The following is a 19991-nucleotide window of genomic DNA, read 5'->3' as shown; positions in this document are numbered from 1 at the left end:
CTAGAAATGCAGGATATACTTTGTTGTAGATTGCATATAGAACATCATGAATGATCACTAATATTACTTGAAAGGAGCACCATAATGAGGAATTAGGAAACATCCTATTGAGCAAGTCGGTGATTAAGGAATTTTCCAAAGGAAGGCTTTTGTCTCTTAAAAATTAAATTAACTTTTTTGAGTTAGTAAATTATATTTACCTTCACTGTATTACTGTATACTACTTTTATCCATTAATTGTGGTCTAGTGGTGTTTGTTCCAATAGCAGTCCTTTGTAGTTATTTCCCTTTATCACAATGAGATCAATAATGCTGGCCCACAGACCCCAAAAGATCAAAGTAAAACTGTACTTCATCATAAAAAATGATGAAGTACAAGATGGCATCATGATACCATCCCACCCTAACTTAAAGATAGTTATGTCTAAAAATGACTATACCTATACCTAATTACTACATTTTGGTGTACTTACATAATCCCACATGTTTAAAAAAAATGCTCAAACCAAGAGAAATCGGTAATTGTAATCAGTCATACTGGGCATGCCATTTGGGTTCACAAATTTATTTCTTGCTATGTCGGCTAGCAAACCCTGGTTTATCTGCCTTATTCCCCGCCGCTAAAAGACTTTCTTACGATGACAGTAGACAACATCCCCACAGACACAGTTAGCCCACAGCCAGCGATTACAGCAACCTGAAACCACCCAGCACAAACCCCAGTGCCGGGTGTTAACAACACAAATAGCTATAACAGCAAGTTTGCTGAACCATGGGGGGAAAAAAATCAAGCCAACCAAAGGTCTCTGGTCCGTCCTTGAACTGCCGCCCGTCATGTGAAATATATTGTGATACTGTTGTTTTAGTTAAGCCAATGTTAGCTTGCTTGCTCGCTAACCTTTCAGCTACCACCACAAATAGAATCTAACTAATTATGAGGGAAACACTGCAGCTAATTAAACAAATTACCATGACATGAATAAACGTTACTAAACGTAACATTAATGCAATTTTGAACAACTCCCATTATCCCAGGCATCTTTACGGTGTCATCAGAAAGTCTGTTTGAGGGACAACTATTGGGATGCAATAATGGCAGAAATGTACATATTGTATGTTTAAAGACACAAGCTGGTTTCTTTACTCCAGAATGGTAAAAACATTGGCATTGGTGAACAAAAAGAAAGACAGTTGAACATGGACGTTCTTGTCTGTCCATACAGTTAGTTCAAGTGCACTTCAGTTACATCACATTACCAATATGGAGCTTTCGGACAGCAAGCGGTTGCCTCCATTCTATTCGATGTAAATACGGCAGCAAGGAGAGGAAGGGCGGCTGCTGCTGTTGTGAATGTGCTCAGCTTTTTGCCACTGCAGTCAGAGTTCATGAGGATTTTGCAACTTGCAGTCTATGTGACCATTGCTACCACAGAAACATACGACACAGGCTGATTTACTGTATTTGCATTTACTGAATGATTAATCTCTTCACAGGCACAGAACAGATAGATCATTAAAGAGAAACTATATTTCGAAGTCGGATTATTCTTTCTGGGTCAATAAACAATGTTTATGATTGTAACATAGTGCTAACCGTTTCCTCTATTTTAAGCCACAATCTGCTCTCTTTAGCTACCACCTTTCTGCAGCAGAGTTATCACATTGTGGTTGTTTCTATGGCTTTTTACAGTGTTTTAGTAGGGTTCTAACCAGGGATTAACACACATTTTGGTTGAGGACACTTAGTCTGGGGCCTTAGGTGTTAGTTACTGACTCAAATAATAAAGTAAACCAATCAAAATGTAATCCCATTTGTGGTGATATTTTACTTTAGTACCCACTTTTTGACCCTCTGGGTCAGGACCCTTGGCGTTCAACATGCAGGGTGAAGCCGCTTAGTAAGGGTTAGGCACCTGTGTGGGGTGGGGTTCAAAACGTACGTTTAAGTGACACGTAGGACAAAATCGGGACACAAACCCCGGTCTCCTGGATGAAAGTCCTGTGTTGTTTGACCCATCAACCACCACAACCGGCATCCTGGTCTCAAATACTACTTGCTGCTGTTGTAACTCTTTAAATGACGTCATCTTACATTGCGTCGGTATCTGACGCTGAGAGACACTGACCAAACATCAATATTTGACGAGTTGGGAATAAGAACAGGTTGGGAAGTACCATTGCTTGAGGCCACTGTGACACAGTGATAATGACAGTTCAGTATAGTCAGTGTAGTTTTATTTTTATGTGTAAAATATTTGTCTATACAAGATCTGACAGGGAGCAGATCAGACAGGGAGCACATACAGGGAGCAGATCCGACAGCAGGGCAGATCAGACAGGGCGCATGAACAGGTAGCAGATCAGAAAGCTATTACTTCTTTTTTACAGGTTGTCACATATTTTATTTTGTGATATAAGTTATTTTTATACCATTGAAACCTAATAAAGAATGTTCTGTAACCTCTGGAAACCTGTCTGTGTTTCGAGACCGGGCCAAGAGACATCTTTTATTGGAAATCAAAATATGGTCATCCTATAGAACGATGATGTTGCAAATACAGCATCTTAAAATGGTTTAATTTTCTCTATGAAAATAAAACCACAATAATAACCTGTTGATGTACAGAGACAAACAACAGCATTCTGATTGGGGCACCATCATGAAATCAACAATATTTTGTATATATACAAAATATATAAAAACATCAATTGAATAAACATTTAATTTGCTGACCAAATATTTATGTTGTAAGAAAAAATGAAAATCATTTCAGTTTCACTTTTAAGATTATCTTTAACATCTTACACTAGTGCATAAGCTGTGTCACTGAAAGCAATTCATCATGACAGCAAATATCCATTTGTGATAACTTACAGTACAGAACAAAGCCAGTCTCAGACTTTATCCTTTCTTCCTGGGTCTGTCTCACTACTGGACACAGGGGCCCATCATGATGATGAGGATCATTAATCTGGATAATTAAATTGATACAGTGGCTTGAGTGCTTGGACCTTAGAGGAGTTGTAAAGTTGCTTTCCTTTTGGGGATTTGTGTCTGTGTACTCTACATCGACCAAACAGTGATCTCCCTTTATGGCCTGCCATATGCTAGAATGCTAGCACCTTAGCCTGAATTAGCAGAAGTTTTTCGAGCCCCTCTGAAGGTACATTAATCTATGTATGCTGAATACATTAGCCTGAGTTAGCATTAAGGTAACATGGCTGGGAGACTGTGCACGCATATACACAAGCACACCAAGAAGCATACACTCTCCCAAGCACACTCACATGCAAATGTACACACACCCGCTTATTCTACCATCCGCCCATTAGTCTTGCATTGTTTCCCTCTGCCACTGACACAAACTAAAAATGCTAGCTTAGATTATTCTCAGCTCAGCAGTTTTAGCACTCCTAGAAGTTGTGTTGAGAGCAATAAAGGTGTGTGCGTGCGTGTGTGTGTGCGTGCGTGGGTCCGTGCGTGCGTGCACGCGCCTCTATGAACTGAATATCTTTCTCCAGTGTTTTTCTACAGGAAACCAGTAGAACGAGATGGAGTGCTCTAATAACGACACATTCTTTTTACTTTTACTGAAACCTTGCTTACTAAGTTTTGACTAAAGAGTTATGCTCTACATTTTACTCACACCTGTTATACATATTACATGTGTTACATGCTTAACTGAGAATAGCCTGCAGTAGAGACTGGTCGTTTTGAAGCATGACACATGAAAAGCTCTCCAAAACTGTTGGACTATGCAGATTGGGAAAATGTTAAGTAAATTACAGCAGCACCTATAAACCTCACAGAAATGCAACATTTTTGCATTTAATATTACAATAACAACCTTTTGTTATAATATCTAAGTAGTTACAGTATGAATAAATAATGTTTTATTATTTCTGGAGTAGTTTAGTGAAGTTATTACTGGTCAGGTAGTTTTGCATTCTGACTAGTGTACCCGTGGCTATCTTAGATTGCTTTGTTTCTGCAACCTGCCGTGCATGTTCTTTTCCTGTGTCCTCCTTCCTCTGGGTTCCACACAAGTCTTCGGGGTATAGGAAGGTCCAGGGAGATATAGTAGGTTGTGGCCTTCAGGGGAGAGCAGTGGTGCTCTGGTTGTAATCCCAGAAAAGCTTCATCTGGCTGGTTGTTTGGAGAAGCTCCCCTCACGGCCTAGAGCGGTGGCTTTGCCGGAGATAGTGCCACTGACATGGAACTGAAAATGGGCAAACAGTATTTGTGAGATGGAGAGCTAGCAGTACTTTGCTTTATGGAGCCAAAAGGCTAGATGCTGTTGTCGTTCGCTGTTGCACTAACCCGTGAAATAGAGTTCACCCTCCCAGAGATGGCAGCTTACCGCTTGTCTATCGGACATGGAGCCATTCAGATGTTTACAAAGAGAGCGAGTGGTGTAATCAAATTCAATAGATATCCACACACACACACACACACACACATACACACACACACACACACACACATGCACACACACAAATGCAGTACCCTTTGTTCTAGAGATCCACAGTGGGACTCATTACATTGTTATGTTACACTCTATCATGTTACACAATTCTCACCCCTTTCACAGTTCACCCATTCCTTTCCTCCTTTTTTTCAATTTTAAATATTAACAGCACATCTAATCACTGAATTATTTCAGGGGTTCATTGTGTTCGACGCCCACAACTTCATTCTCCCTCCTCATCTTGCTCCATCATCATATACCCACCCTTTTTTTCTTTGTTTCGTCTTCTCAATTTTTACTTTCAATTACTCTCAACTGCCACCACCAGGCATGTAGAAGGGAGAATAAAACACATGCAACCAGGAAAACACACACAGGGAAGCAAGATGTGCTTCATCCATTTATGCATGCCTCATTTAAGTGTTCCTTTTGTATGTATCCCTTGGGAGGATGTATGCCGATGGACTGGTTGTGGTGGTGGCTGCAGTGGAGAATTCCATCACACATGCACACACGTTAACACGCACACACACACACACACACACCGCAAGCATGAATGCCTATCTAGCTGATGTTTTGCTGAGGTTGGGGTCTTCTCCTGTGCTGAAAGACATAAAGATCAGTGGCCATAACACACAGCCAAGCATACTGCAGTATATGGCTACAATCAAGCTTTTTATGACCTGGTACAATAAACGAGGTTGAGAACTGAAATGGCCATTCTGCATACTGTGGGTCTTCAAAAAATAAGGACAGTCAGCCATAAAGATATAGAGATATGTGGGACTGTGAAAAAGGGAAATGATCTTAAAAGAGAGATACAGAATATTTTCCTGTCCTAAAACCGTTTTCTCTCTTCCTCAGAAACAACCAACAAGGGTACTTTGATGGTATCTGGTTTTATCTCTATTATCATGATTGCATTGGGTAACTGTGGCTGTGGTGGTATGGTGGTCGACAAACAATTGGAAGGTTGGTATCGATCCCTGGCCCTGCAGTCCTATGTTGAAGTGTCCTTGAGCAAGACACTGATCCTCAAATTTTGGAGTGTGAATATGAGTGTGTGGTTATCTGAAGAGCAGGTGGTACCTTGTACAGCAGCCAGAGTGTATGAATGTGTGAATTGATCCTGTACTATGTAAAGGTGATTTGAGTAGTTGTTAAGACTTGAAAAGCGCAATATAAACACTTTACATAAATTACACAGATGATCTAATCCACATGGTCCAGATATTTTGGCATCCCCGGATAGATCTACCATCACTGTTATTTCAAACAAATTTTTTGGGATGAAAGCAAAACCGTAATTGTAGCTTTCTGGCAAGAAAGCTAGACGCAAAGTAACATTTTCTTGAGGCACATGCCATTTTAAGTACTAGTGCAGTGCCCATTTGGAGCGCATGTCTGATCTAAACAATGTTTTTTCCACAACTTTGTCAAACTATAAGCCCGCGTTACACATTTCCTATTTCGGGCTCCCAGACTGTGGTCGTAAAGTACAGGGGAGACGGGCCGGTTTTCTTTCTGGGGTAACACCCTTCACGTTACTGGCAGTATTGACAACAGATGAAGCCATTGTGTCTTAAGAAGCTTGTTTTATTGACATTGTTAACACACTTTGTCATTGTCTTTGCTATCTCTTTTCCCTTACATAAGAATTCACTCTCAATTTGACACCACTACTGCTCGCACTCCTTGCTTGACCACACACTCACTGACGTCACTAACTTAATGCACCTGCCATTCTCGCTCTACGCTACTCTCGTAACACGTGGTTCTAGCCGTCACACATCCAGGCAGCCCGGCTCAACCTGCTGAGGATGACACTACAGCTCGCAGAGAGGCCAGAGACATGCGCGCGACCACGGGCAACACAACAACGTGCTGGAGAGCCCAAGAGCCTGGTCGTTCATCCAACGTGTCTGTGTACGATTAATTCCATAATTTGCATTTAGGGTAGACAGCAATCAGTTTTTGGTGGATGATCACTTTTTGGCACAACACCTGTTGCCCACTGCCAAGACATACTTGGGCTCTGTGTTGATGTAGGAACTCCTCACCCCCGCTGCTGCACTGCACATATGAGAGACAAACACACAGACACAAGCACTTACGCGCAGTGATTCCTTCATTTATAGTTAGATATGCCTTAGGAAAGAAGATTTGGTTGCGCAGGCAGCCGTGATACTGTGCGCACTTTGCATACATTTTTGGTGTATGTATCTTGTTTGTTTTAGAACAATTTTTTCTAAAACAGTTGTTCCTGAGGCATGATAAATTTGAAAGGCTGACAACTTGTCTCACCCACCATGCAATGACAGAGCAGCACGTCAGCATCACAGCAGCAGCTGCTGCAGTCCTCCATCAGTGTCTCCACTGGATTCGTTCAGCCGCAGTACTGCTGTGGGCTCAAAACACAAACATGTACTTAAGTGTGTAAGTGGAAAACAATGAGCAAAAGCTAAAAATACCCTTCAGATCGTAATTCTGTGCAATAAGTTTGAGCCGTGACATGGCTTGCATAGTTGGAATACATAGTATACCAGAAGAGTTCATAGGCCTTGTGTAAAATAAAAAATGCAGCCGTCTCAGCGATTTGAAGCCAATTCATTAGCGCAGTGGGATGCCAGGACAGGGTCTTCCAGCTAAGAAGTTGAGCCAGGCTCAAGGTTTGCTGGAACGTAATGCAACATCATCTGGCCAGGCACTGCATTGGCTAATCAAATGAATGCAAGCGCACACTCCTTTTTTTAACATAAACTCATTCTTCTGTGAGTATCACAAACCACCATGCAGTGTTTTGGTGTCTAAAAAGCCTTTTACATGCATTAATCTGTTACGCCAACAGGACTTCCTGGATCATATTTAATTGCCTTACTGGTACCTTAAACAACATGGTCTCCCGCTTTGTCTTAACACAAGACTGTTTTTGGTCAGAATCCTTGCGTAAGTTTCTCTGTAATTTCTCAGCAAGTGATTTTCAGACTTGAATCTCTTAGACGCCAATCCACAATTCAAAAGCGAGCAAGGAATAACTTGCGCCCATAAGTAGTTTACTTACAACAGGGAAGCTACAAAGCTAACAACTATCAATTAAAGGGAAACTATGCAGTTTTTGTAGAGTTCAGAGTCATTGGAGGGTTATATGATTTTTTTTTTTTGTTGAATGGTGGTCAACTCGCTCCCTCCGCCAAATATCTATTTTGAAGCTGTAGGGGAGCTCTATAGAGAAACTGGCGTGCAAAAAGCGAGGAAATGGCTAAAACTGCATTGCGCCCCCTTAACTAACATACACACGGATTAACCGCATTGATGAAGTACACTTACTAAGTGTTAAGTATTCCTTTCTTTTAATATGTGACAGGGAGAAATGTGGCAAAATACAGTGTAATTTCAGAGGCCCTTTAGCTGGCATTGTCACATAGTACTAGTTCATGTTACTTGGAAAGAGTAAACAAATCTAGTGAACAAGTGAACAAATCTAATTTGACCAAATCAAACTTGTGATGTTACAGGTGGTGTCGTGGTGCGCATTTCTCAAATTCAGTCGTGCATTTTCATTTTGAATGCTATTAAACCAGATAGCATTCACCACAGAAGTAAAATGTGTGTATTCCTAGTGTGTGATATATATTTTTTATAGTCTTTTCAGCATTGTTTATCAGTAAATAATTTGAACATATCCATTGAAACCAGTGCGTAAAGGCTCTCTTACCTCATCCTTCTTTGGATCAAAATTGACTTTTTCTTGCAGTACTTAGTTTGGTTAACTGGCTTGGAGTACAAAACGTCATTGCACATTGCCAGATCAGTGGCATCATTAATTCCCTCCCCTTGTTTGCCCTCATATGGAGAAGTACAATGACATCCCAATGCTCTAACCACACCCCAGTCATCAAATGTCACTTAAGTAAGGGACAAACCCCTGATCCCTCATTGTGGACTTGCAATTGAGCCTCATTTGCCATCTGGTAAACCACATGGATATACCTTGATCAGCAAGAGGATTCATTTACACCATGGTGGGAGGAGTTGGGCCTGAAAATTGGTGGATTCCAGTCAGGTTCTGTTGTTGCATTTGTACTTGACATCTAGAAATTAAAAGTAATCAAGGAATGATTGTGGTTATGCAGAATGATCCTAAAAGTATGCAGAAGAATCACTGTGTCTCTAATATATTCAGAGGAGAGGAAAAAGGAGTCAGATGGGGATCAGCATCATCCAGCAGCATGTACACATCTGAAAATAAAAAGGTCCATTACTCCGAGTGAAGAAGCTCCCAATTAAACAAGATAAAATCTACGAGATTACTGCTGGCAAGGAAGCTGGGTTTCCACCATTAACAGCTGACATCCTCTCAGATCAGCTCTCCTTATTACCGCAAAAAAACCTTTCACAGTATGTCTTCCCTCCAAATCACAAACCAGTGACGCCCCTGCTACAACATAACAGCTATTCATCCCTGAACAAGCAAATTACTGTCTCCATTCATTCTATCACAGGATTGATTTTGCGTATGACATGATTGATTTTTATCATGCAGCTTTACATCCTTGTCACCTTTTTACGGCTTCTTACATTTTCTTAACTCAACACAAATTGGAAGTAAAGCAATGTGGTCTGTGATTATTTATGCATGCTTTTGTTGTTTGTGGCGGTGTTTGTTTTTTCTGTGTTGTCCCTTATTTTAGAGGCTTTACAGTTGTCGTTTTTCATTTTTACGTCCTTCCCATCAGCAATATCCCTCCACTTTTTTCTTTTTTTTATGCTTTCCATCTCCAATAGGCTGCATGATGCACATGGTCTTGACTGGATGCCCTCCCTCTGTCGATTTTCAAGTTTTCTTTGATTGTTTTTAGTTCTTTTCTTCCTTTTTGTTCTTTCCTCACATCTTTGTCTTTCTGTTAATGCCTGTGATAGTTCTATAGCCGCACTTGCTGTTGTTCATCAGTGACTGTGTTTAACAGGCCTATCTCCTCTGTGCGCTGGCATTTGGGAGCTCTCATTAACATTTGTTACATGTGGTTTAGCAAAGGTGGTGCTGAGATACATTGAGGCGCTGCAACCATTCATCTCACCCCACCAAGAGAATTTGCAAGGCTGTGGTTCACAAACACCTGCTGGGTGAACTGTTGCAAAGACTTGTTTGGGATGGTGGTGAGAAGAGGAGGGGGAAAAAATGGGATTGTTACGGTGGCCATGAAGTGAAAACAACAGCATTTGCGCATTTCTCTGCTCTTAACAAGAAGAAGTTAAGTCTCTACACTGTAATGATGTTGACCTAATTAGTATGACATAAAATGGGTAGTTTGACATGTAGGGCTCGGCAAAATATTGATATTATATGGCACTAGATATCGTCTAAGATTTTGGAAATGTTAATATAGTAAATGGGTGTTGTCTATTCCTGGTTTTAAAGGCTGCACTACAGTAAAGTGAGTCATGTTCTGTGTTACCAGACTGTTCTAGCTCTTCTATTATTTTAGCTTTATCCACCTAGTCATTATATCTATGAGGGCTGCACGATTATGGCCAAAATGATAATCAATATTATGATCACAATTAATTATCAGGATTATTTGTTGATTTTAACCAAAACATTTTATTGTCACATAGGCTGTTTATAACTGCTTTCACATCCATATTATGCTATATTCTTCTCATGTTGTAGTTGTATGTTGTGCATACACACAGCTGGAACACATGCAAAGGAAAATTAGGTATCTGAAATAAATAGCACAGGATAGTTTTTTTTAAATGTATTTCTGAGAAAGCTCCGTCACTTGTTTTCAACAATAACTGATTAAAAGACCTAGGGAGATAGAGGGAGTGCGATGGACGTACTCACAGAGAGACGGCTGACTTATTATGAAGGGCCCAACACTGGTCAAATGGCGGGTCAATGGAGTTACACACCTCCTGTGTATGAAATCTCTGTATCGTCACTGTGCTGCATTTTTATGAGCTATGATATTCTGACCATGGGTCACATCTCTGGTCCAGGAGGCTCCGTCTCACATGCTATTACTCAACGAACTGAAGGTAGTTGCATTCAATAATTCCTTCTGTGTTTTTCGGCATGGCCGCCGCGACAGCAGAGTTACAAACGTAAACAGTGGTACAAATACAGGTTTGCCTCTCATGCTTAACCATATACAGCTGTGTTAAAAAATAATTAAAACTGTGGACAAATGTCAGAAGTATGGACCAGTGCCACTGTGTGGCGGGGCTGCGCGGACAGTAAGGGGAGAGAGAAGAGGAGAGATCCAACACAGGCACGGCTTTGCAGAAGAAATGGGTCATGTAACTCATGCGACCCAGAGTAAAAATATTACTAGTGCCGTATAGCCCTGTGAGCTAACAGACACTAACTAGCACTGATCACTGCTGTTGTCTGAAAAACACAGACAGGACAAAATGTTGCGTTTACTGGTAAACTGGTAAACCTTGAGACCGAGCTGTAACTGACTGCTATCTGTTGAATTTTCCTCATGTTACTCTGTCCTCCGTGAATGTCTACATCTAGAAACTAAGCTGAGACAGTGGTTTATGGAGCGTTAGATTTGCTTTGCAAAAAAAACTGTAGCGTTCTATGAAATGACGCATTAAAAAAATTGCTGAATCACGCAAATTTGAAATCTTCAATCTCATTATGAAGTAATTTTGTTTAAGCACCATTTGTCAACCCTATAATATCGTCACAATACCGACACTGAGGTATAAGGACAAGAATATCGCAATATCTGATTTTCTCCATATCGCCCAGCCCTAGTTTGGCGTATACAACATTGTCGACCCCAGAACGTTTTACATCATTTTATGTCACACAATGTCACACATTTCCAAAGTGTTTTACAACGTGTATTGGGACAGCTAGTAATCTCATCAACAAATCTGTATTTGAATGGATTAATGGTGAATTTATAACAACTGGCCAATAGGTAGGTTTTTTGCCTTCTCCCAGTGGGATGTTCTTAAGTGCAGGTAGCTCCAGTCACATTTTAGAGTATGTAAAATTGTCTGTGTGGAATTTGGATCCATTCCTCAACCATCTCGATTGCCTTCTCTTCTCATCAAGGAATAATGTCTTCCCAGCATTCCATTTTTTAGTTAGGGTTAGATTTTTGCTACATCAGTCATACTCAGCGTTGCTTCAGTGAAATTTATGTTTAGTTTACTTTTTGTTCAGCAATTTTGAAAAAACATGACTCGTAGTGCTGCTTTTCCTATCACTTTTGGTACTGCTTCTATGAGTACTAATTGTAGTATCTCTGCTACCATAGCAACCACCCAGAAATACCATATAAACTACCACTATCATCCTGATAACCACCTTGCAACATCCTACCAAGCACTAAGAACACAATACCAATATGTCTAAAATGTGTCACTTGAGTTGATTTGTTCTTGTTTGCTGTTTCTAATTAGCTATGTATTTACAAAGACTTATAATGGGGTTGTTCGGCATACATAAGCAGTTGTTCTGCATTACTCATGGAGATTGCTTGTGAAGAGATTATTAACTAGTAAGTCTCATCTCTATAGGATCGGACTGGTGAGCATTTTGCTATTTTTACAAGTCATTCTGTTTCCCTGCCAAATTCCTTCAGGAACTCTGTTGTCTTTAATCTCATATGCAACATTTGAGATCACAATGTCACAATTGTAGACCTCAACTGTATCATAGAGGCAGATAGAGGAGACATGAAAAAACAGACTTAATTTTTTTTTTATTTCTTACAAGTTAATTAATTTCCAGTGTTGCTGTTTGGCTCTTGTTATTAGCTGAAGAAACACCCAAACATGATCAAAGAGCACTATATTGCCTATAAATCAGGAGAGTGATGTAGGCATCTCACAGTGGTTTGGATGGTTTGTTATTAGGATGCAGGGCTGTTATTAGAACACTGGGCTATTTAGGTGTGAATAATATTTTCCAAGAATGATTATGCTATGGAATCTGATGTATGTAGCTTTCTACAGAATCGCAACCTCAAAAGGTATGCGAGTGAAATATTAGGTTGTGCTACCAGGTGGAGCACAGATGATTAAAAGGGAAACATTTCCCCATATAGCATCTCTTCAATCATAATATACCTTTCCGATTATCTTTGACAACCTCAACCGTTGTTAGAGGCAGTAACAGGTGAACCATAGCAACCACACCTTGAACATTTGCTACTAGAGATACAAGACCGTTTTAGCTGTAAGTGCCCCCGCTCATTAAATGGGTTTCCTGAAACAAGGCCACTTTAACTATTTATCTTTTTCAGGACGATTGAATTCTCTCCTTTTTATGGGATAATGAATGCTTTGCTTTCCATTAACAAAGTTTATGAACACTTAATCTGTAGTTAGTCAGTGTACTCTGATATTCTGTCACACTGCATGTTAGTTATTATCAGAAATGTGCAACACTTTAATAGAAGTGGCCAGTTAAATATCTAGGAATCTCAGTCTCATACACAAACACTCAGTACAAATGGCAGTGAGAAGAGGAGGTGATTATTTTACTCCTTGGTCCACTTTTCCTGAAAAGCAGAATCAATTTCCTTTCTGGCTGTAGGGGGTCTCTCTCTCTCTCTCTCTCTCTCTCTCTCTCTCTCTCTCTCTCTCTCTCTCTCTCTCTCTCTCTCACACACACGCACACTGTTCCATCAGACAGTGGTCTAGCAACAGCCACTTTAAACTGCTTCATTCTTTCTTACCTGCTCCCTTACTTATTTATTTATCCTTTCCTCTTAGTTCTTCGTCTTTGCAACTTCTCCTTCCAATTTCCTCACTTCTTACCTTCTTTCTACACCTTGTTGTATCTACTTCCTCTCTCATTCTCCTCCTGTCTTACTCAAATGTTCCCCAACCCTTCATCTATCAATTCCATACATGTTTCCATACATGTGCAGCGATTCACCGCTCTTCTTCACAACATCCCATTTTCTCTTTTGTTGTACTCTGACTATACTGTCTTCATTTTCTTTTCTCCCTCCTTCCCTGCATCTCTTCTTCTTTGGCTCAGTGTGATGGGACACAGGAGGCTGCTGTAATTTGATTGGAGGTATTAAAGTTGATTTGATTAAGCGTCGGCCAAATTACTGGCTGCTTAATGGAATCAGGCCCAGTCACCTGCCAGGGGCCCCTAGTCGAGGTGCTCAGCCCTGACACACGCACACACACACACACACACACACACACTTTCTTTTAAAGTAATCCCTTTCCTCAAGCCTATCACATGCTATTTTAAACGTAGCAGACAAAGTTGCAATGCTGTAAATGTTGACTGGTCAAATCCCTTCAGCCTTTTATCTATTATATTATCTGATATAATTCCATGTGGCCATGATGGTCAGTAAGAGTTACTGCATTTAATTCCTCCCAATCTACCATCCTAAACCTGTTATTTATCCTCCTGCAATTCATTAGAGGCAGCAGCAGCAACAAGCAGGGAGGCGCTTTTAATTACACCGAAGACAGATTAGAGTGCTAGTGTTTAGACTACTACATCTAGCTTTTTCACAAATCAGATTTCGGCCTGACACTTTATTATTGTTATCGTTTAATTTAATTTAATTTTATTTAAAAAAAGAATCTATGCAGGTTTCAAGCGATTTTGGAACTGGCTGTTGCTGTTGGGCCCTCATGTTCAAGCAAAAAATACCTTTAACAAAACAAAACAAAAAACTGCAACGAATTGCTGTAGGTGCTGCAGCCAAGTGGAAAATTTGGAAATGTTTTAATAATCTCAATTACAATATAGTTATTTTAACGTTTTCTGTTTAAAAGCTCTTGCGTGTATTATTTTAATGTGTTTGTATGTAAAGTATGAATAAATGTGGTCAAGTTAAAGGATAAACATTTATACTGTCTGTGAATTCCTGATTTTAAGTATCCTTGCATGACTGCCTCACTTTCACCTCAGCCAATAGTTTAGAGGGGCCACTAAAAATAACCAAAAATAAATGTCTCATAAAATAGCATATTTATTCACTTAAAATATTCCAAAGTCAATGAAAAAAAGATCTTATGCAAAAAACTTTCTCTGTCTCACTGATAGTGAGAGTAAGGCCGCACACAATTTTTGCAAACAACTGGGGGAATGGCTGCATGCACCATCATTTTTTTGTTTTTTTTAAACGAGTCCAGCCAAAAGTGACGTGTGATAGATGTGATAGAGATTGTTTGGGTTTAATTATAAAGTAATGTTCCCAGTGACGTAAGACTTATTTTTGGAATCCCAATTTATTTATGATCATTACCAGGGTGATTCATGTGGCTACATGAAGATCTAAAGAGACAACAATTTTGTTATTAGATTTTGAGTAAGTATTTTTATTTATTTTTAGTCATTTAGGCCTTTATTTGTATAGGACAGCTGAAGACATGAAAGGGGAGAGAGAGAGGGGAATTGACATGCGGCAAAGGGCCGCAGGGCTTAGTCAAACCCTGGGACGCTGCTTTGAGGAATAAATATACAAAAACAAATATACAAAACAATCGTTAGCTGCACAAAAGATATTTAGCCTCAAGAGAGGGTGCAACCATGTGCCTAGGCTAGCTGTTTAGCTTTCAGGCTAACGTCTTACAGACAGAAGGAACACACTAGCTAGCGGTTTTAGCTATGCAACGCACAAGTGTTTGTGTGTGTTCGGTTAGCATGTAAGATGAGAGAAGCACATTTAGAGAAAGGAAAAACACCTTGGATATTCATTATAGATAATGACCAGTACTCTCGTTAACTAAATAACAAGAAGTTAGGACAGACTGAGATGTTGTCTAAACCAGGGGACGTTCATTTGTACAAGCTAAACAGCTGATCCTTTGTGAAGATAAACACAGCTCCGTCGGGTCACACAGGACCGCGGGGTGGCGTTCTTGTCACGGCGTGGCTGTCCTCAGATTGACCAACGGAGCGTCCTCTGCAGTTGGACTTATTTTTTACCAAATCTTTAGATTCAAACCCAACATATCAGCAGCATCGTGATCAATCGGCCCATTCACAGCAAAACAGATTGGACTCTACGGTCCAATTAGATTAATAACTCACCAGTGCAGCAATAGAACAAATATTTTTCAAGATCTCATTAGTGTCATAACACAGTTTGCAGCATTAAAAGTTATCATATTAATAAACACACCTATTTCTCTGCCCAGAAACACTATGAAGCCTTATTACTTTCATGTGTTCAGTCCGTTTATGTCTGTCCATAGATCGTCCACAGTAACAAAGCGGTCCGGGTCTGCTCGTCAGCAGAACACAAAGAAAATTGTCTTCCCCAGGAGGACAGCAGGGAGCAATTTCAGTCGACTTTTGAGAAGAAAAGCATTCACTGCAAATTATTTGGTTCCTACAAAGATAAAAAAAAAACTCAGAAGTGTTAGATAATTTATCTTGTTTTAAGAGGGAATTTCTTATTTTAAGTGTTCACTATAATCTTAAATCAAGCAAGCTTGTCAAGTGAAATTATCTTGCTGAATGGACAGATAATTACACTTGTTTTGAGTACCTTTTCCCTCAGTTCCCTTGTTTTTATCTTCTTTTTAGACATCCATGTTTTGCAGTGTTGTTTCCTTCTCCTGCAGATATCCTATGATATGATGTTTTCATATCATAGGACCAAAATTAAATCCACTTTGTTCCAAAAAAGGAACGATCTTGAGCGCTGACCTGTTTCAACCGAAGTCAAAAGGGAGAGCAGAGGTTTTTGTGTGTCAGCATGTTTTATGGGCCCCAGCCCCATGCTGTTTTTGGGTTCCCCCTGTCCAATGGGAATCCAGGACCCCATGGCGTTAAGGTCATTTGTGCAGTATCACCTTCATGTGACTTGCTGGGTGCTGCTGCAAAATAGACTTTTTCTCCTCTTATCTGAGGAGACGTGCTTCACCTTTGTTTCAGAAGGCTTGGAATTTAACGTGTAGGCCAAAATCTCTTTGTCTGTGACTCCATGAGTTCCTTTGTCCCTCAGAGATCATTATAAACCTATTTAAACTTATTACTGTGGTCTTTTTTGTTAAAAATCAGGTTTACCTCTACTGGTGGGCCCAACAGAGGTCTGCTACCCAGGCGCCTGTGAGCAATTATTTTTAAACCAAAATAAGTTAGTTATTAATTAGCAAAGTTGATTAATAGGCCGTTGTTGTTTTTTTACTTATGTTCATTTTTTTTTCTACCCCCTGCGCCCTGGGCCTGTGTGCCAACACCATCCAACTATCTTCAGCCTAAAATGACGTTGCTCCTCTGGTAGACAGTGTCCTGTAGTCTACATGCTTTGTATTTTCCCCCAGCCTAAATAACAATCAAATCCAAAGAGAAACAATGAATAGGTCATCTCAAATGGAACTGATAAGCAACAAACTTGATTAGATTTAAAAAGAGTGTTGCCTGACACCTTAAATCCACATTTACTGGTATTTACCAAACAAGTATTAGTTGAGATGAGTGTTCAGAAAATTGAGTATGTTTGCATGTTTTTCTGGAAAATTATGTAAATGTTAAAGTGAAAAAAAAGCTTTTAATATTGTATTATATAATACTTGTAAGTATTTGTTATAGAGTAAATGTAGTCCAGTTTTAATGTCTTTACTCCAGAACAGCAGTGTTATGTCTGTATTTGTGTATTCTCACATGTGTGTTTGCTGGTGTGAGAGAGTAAATGCATCTGCTTTGGACATTGTCATTTGTCTATATTTGTTAAATATGATATATGTCTGCTATTGCTCTGAGTCGGGGGAAGATGAAACATGTATTAAACATTCTGCTAATTATCCGTTTGCTCTTTGTTTGCTGAATGAACTCATTATTATTGTGAATAGATTCATTGCTGGTCTTCTTGTGTGTTCCCCATTTTATTTTTCTACTCTATTCTTAACTACTCAACTGTTTTGTCTTGCTTTAGTCTACTTTCTTCTTTTTTGTCCATTTCTCTGTTTTCTCTGCTCTCGATTTGGTTTCAGCCGCTGCAGCCAAGTCTGGAACATGGCCAGACACACACACACACACACACACACACACACACACAAACACACACACACACACTGACACACACACACACACACACACACACACACACACACACACAAAGACAGTACTATACATACCTACACATCAACTCTTTAAGAGATGCTCACATACACACAGTTACCTCCATCCTGTGCGTGCACATGTATTAAAAAAAGAAAAAAAAGGCCTCACTCCCCCCTTACCCACCCAGGGCCCCTAGTACGTTGTTCAACTAACACCAGCAGGCCATGCTGTCACAGCTGCTGTTTGGCTACATGAGCCCTTCCATTTTTCATTTTCCATCTTTCTTTTTCTTCTTTTTCTTTAGCTGTGTATTGGGAATACAACTCTATTTGTGTGTGCGTGTGTGTGTGTCTGTGGATAAATCTGATGACAGTGCAGCAGCAGCAGCACCAGATGTTATATTGTATCACATGAGTGTCAATCTCTGTCAGCGGACTGGGTCACTGTGGTCACTGATGGGATGGATGAAATATTATTTCCCTTTAATAACAATGTTTTAACTTTGAATTAATAACTCATGCCATTGTCATTGTAGATGCATGATCAAAATTAATCAGAGGCTCTCTCTACGCAAAGCAAGGTTCAATATATCTAGATATCTTTCCAAATGTTTTGAATATACTTTGAAATGCTGTAATGTTCTCAACTGTGAGCTGCTGCTCTGACAGAGGCCTGTTAGCCACAATCGATTGCTCTTTTACGAGTCTCTTCTTGTGGTGAAAATCAATTGGATTTATAAATCTCCTATGATATAAGGTGATGAATGTGCAATACATCTGTTCATACAGTGTAAACCATCCAGTGCCATCAAATGCAATTTTGAAAAAAACACAGACTTTACGGAGAAATCCTCAAATGCTAAATTAATAAATTAGTTGCATAAGGAGTCTTTCTCAGTGGATGTAGCTGTCTCAGGTGTCGTCATGTGATACAACACAAACAATCCTGATCTAATTAATTCCCTATCGGTTATTTTTATACAGGTAAACTATTTAATTTGTATGTGCTGACATTGAAAACTACAGCATAAAGTCCTAACGCAGGACGCCTCAGGACAGCTCAGTTGGTAGAGCAGGCTGTCATATGTAGAAGTTTGACTCTGACCTGTTGCCCTTTGCTGCATGTCATTACCATTCTCTCCCCTTTAATTTATTCAGCTGTCCTGTCAAATAAAGGCCTAAAATGCAGCTACACTCACTCACACATTAAACTGTGTTCTCTATGGGATGGCAATCACATCAGTAATGGGTTAAAATTCCAGACGTCCTTTTAACATCATCACATCTCATATTCATCTCTCTCTCGCTCTCTCTCTCTCTGTTTCAACAACCTATGTTAGATGTTTAAGTGTGTCTTTGATGGCTAACCTTTTTGTCTTTGTTCTTTGCTCATCTAACAGGGCAGCACAAAAGTCCCTTATCTCCGACCAGTCGGCTGTTCATGGAGACCCCAAGCTGGGCAGGTAAGTTTGTCTGTCTGTGTGTGTGCGTTCACGTTTTTTCACTTCTCTCTTTGCTGCTTAAAATCACACGACAGGACCACATCTGTATATTCCCTCATCGAGTAGGTTCACTGGTATATGTGTTCAAACATCCACAACACAGTTACCCAAGATTGAAGCAGGTTAAAGTGGCTGTTGGTAGACCGCTGTCTGATAAAACAGTGTGTGTGTGTCTGTCTGTGTGTGTGTGTGTATGTGTGTATGTATGTGTGTGTGTGTATGCCCTCCTCCCTAACCCGGCCGTACTGTTCAATAAAACAGTCACACAATTACACTTAACATACAAACAAAGAAAAAAGAGCAAATGTTACACGTAAGGGTGTGTTTTAACAGTTTTGTGTGTGTGTGTGTGTGTGCGTGCGCGTGCGTGTGCGTGCGTGCGTTGGGTGAGTGCGTGTGTTCAGTGGGCTGTATTTGTGACTGTGTGCGCACAGAGGGAGAATGTGCTGACTGCAGTGCTTTGGTTCTGGGCATGCCCATTAGAAGTGGCTATAAATCCTGAGCGCAGTGCTCTCACTGTGTCAGCAGTCCAGCCAATGAATGGATATTAAACGCCACAAAAAAGCCTCTTTAATTCTGCCTGCCCCTGCCACGGTGCTGTAGTCCGTCTATCTATCTATCTATATATCTATCTATCTATCTATCTATCTATCTATCTATCTATCTATCTTCTTCCTCTTGTTTTCTCTTCTCTTCCACATCTCCTTCCTCTCTCTCCCTTCCTCTATTTTGATAAAATAAAAAGAAGAAAAGTCCCTGCCAGACCTGCCATGTCTGTTGGGGTGAAAACATTCACAGTTTAGACCCTGGGGTCTATTTTTCTAGCACTAGCATTTATGAAATATTATTTACAGCCAGGCCCTTTTTCCCGTAATGCAGGCCTGTACATGTTCCTTATTACTGTTTTTATTATAGATTAGAGCAAAGATGGATTAAGAAAGGCTACTTTATTGAAGGTGAGGAAGGATGAGAAAATGATTTTGTAAATGAATATGCAGTTTAT

The 19991-nt window shown here is 40.0% G+C and overlaps 1 protein-coding gene across 6 annotated transcripts in view; it reads left to right on the top strand.

Annotated features, from left to right (window-relative positions):
* Positions 1 to 19991, top strand: part of LOC117936761 (RNA binding protein fox-1 homolog 3-like) — a 713247-nt gene that overhangs the window by 296842 nt on the left and 396414 nt on the right. For all 6 annotated transcript variants that reach the window (XM_034860139.1, XM_034860141.1, XM_034860137.1 and 3 more), the window contains exon 4: positions 18887 to 18949. In XM_034860139.1, the coding sequence (XP_034716030.1) occupies positions 18928 to 18949 (22 nt within the window). In that variant the 5' untranslated portion in view covers positions 18887 to 18927. The remainder of the gene's footprint in view (positions 1 to 18886; positions 18950 to 19991) is intronic.

Source organism: Etheostoma cragini, chromosome 21 (genome assembly GCF_013103735.1).
Source record: "Etheostoma cragini isolate CJK2018 chromosome 21, CSU_Ecrag_1.0, whole genome shotgun sequence".
Classification (NCBI taxonomy): Eukaryota; Metazoa; Chordata; class Actinopteri; order Perciformes; family Percidae; genus Etheostoma; species Etheostoma cragini.
This window is presented reverse-complemented; position numbering and strand designations above follow the sequence as displayed.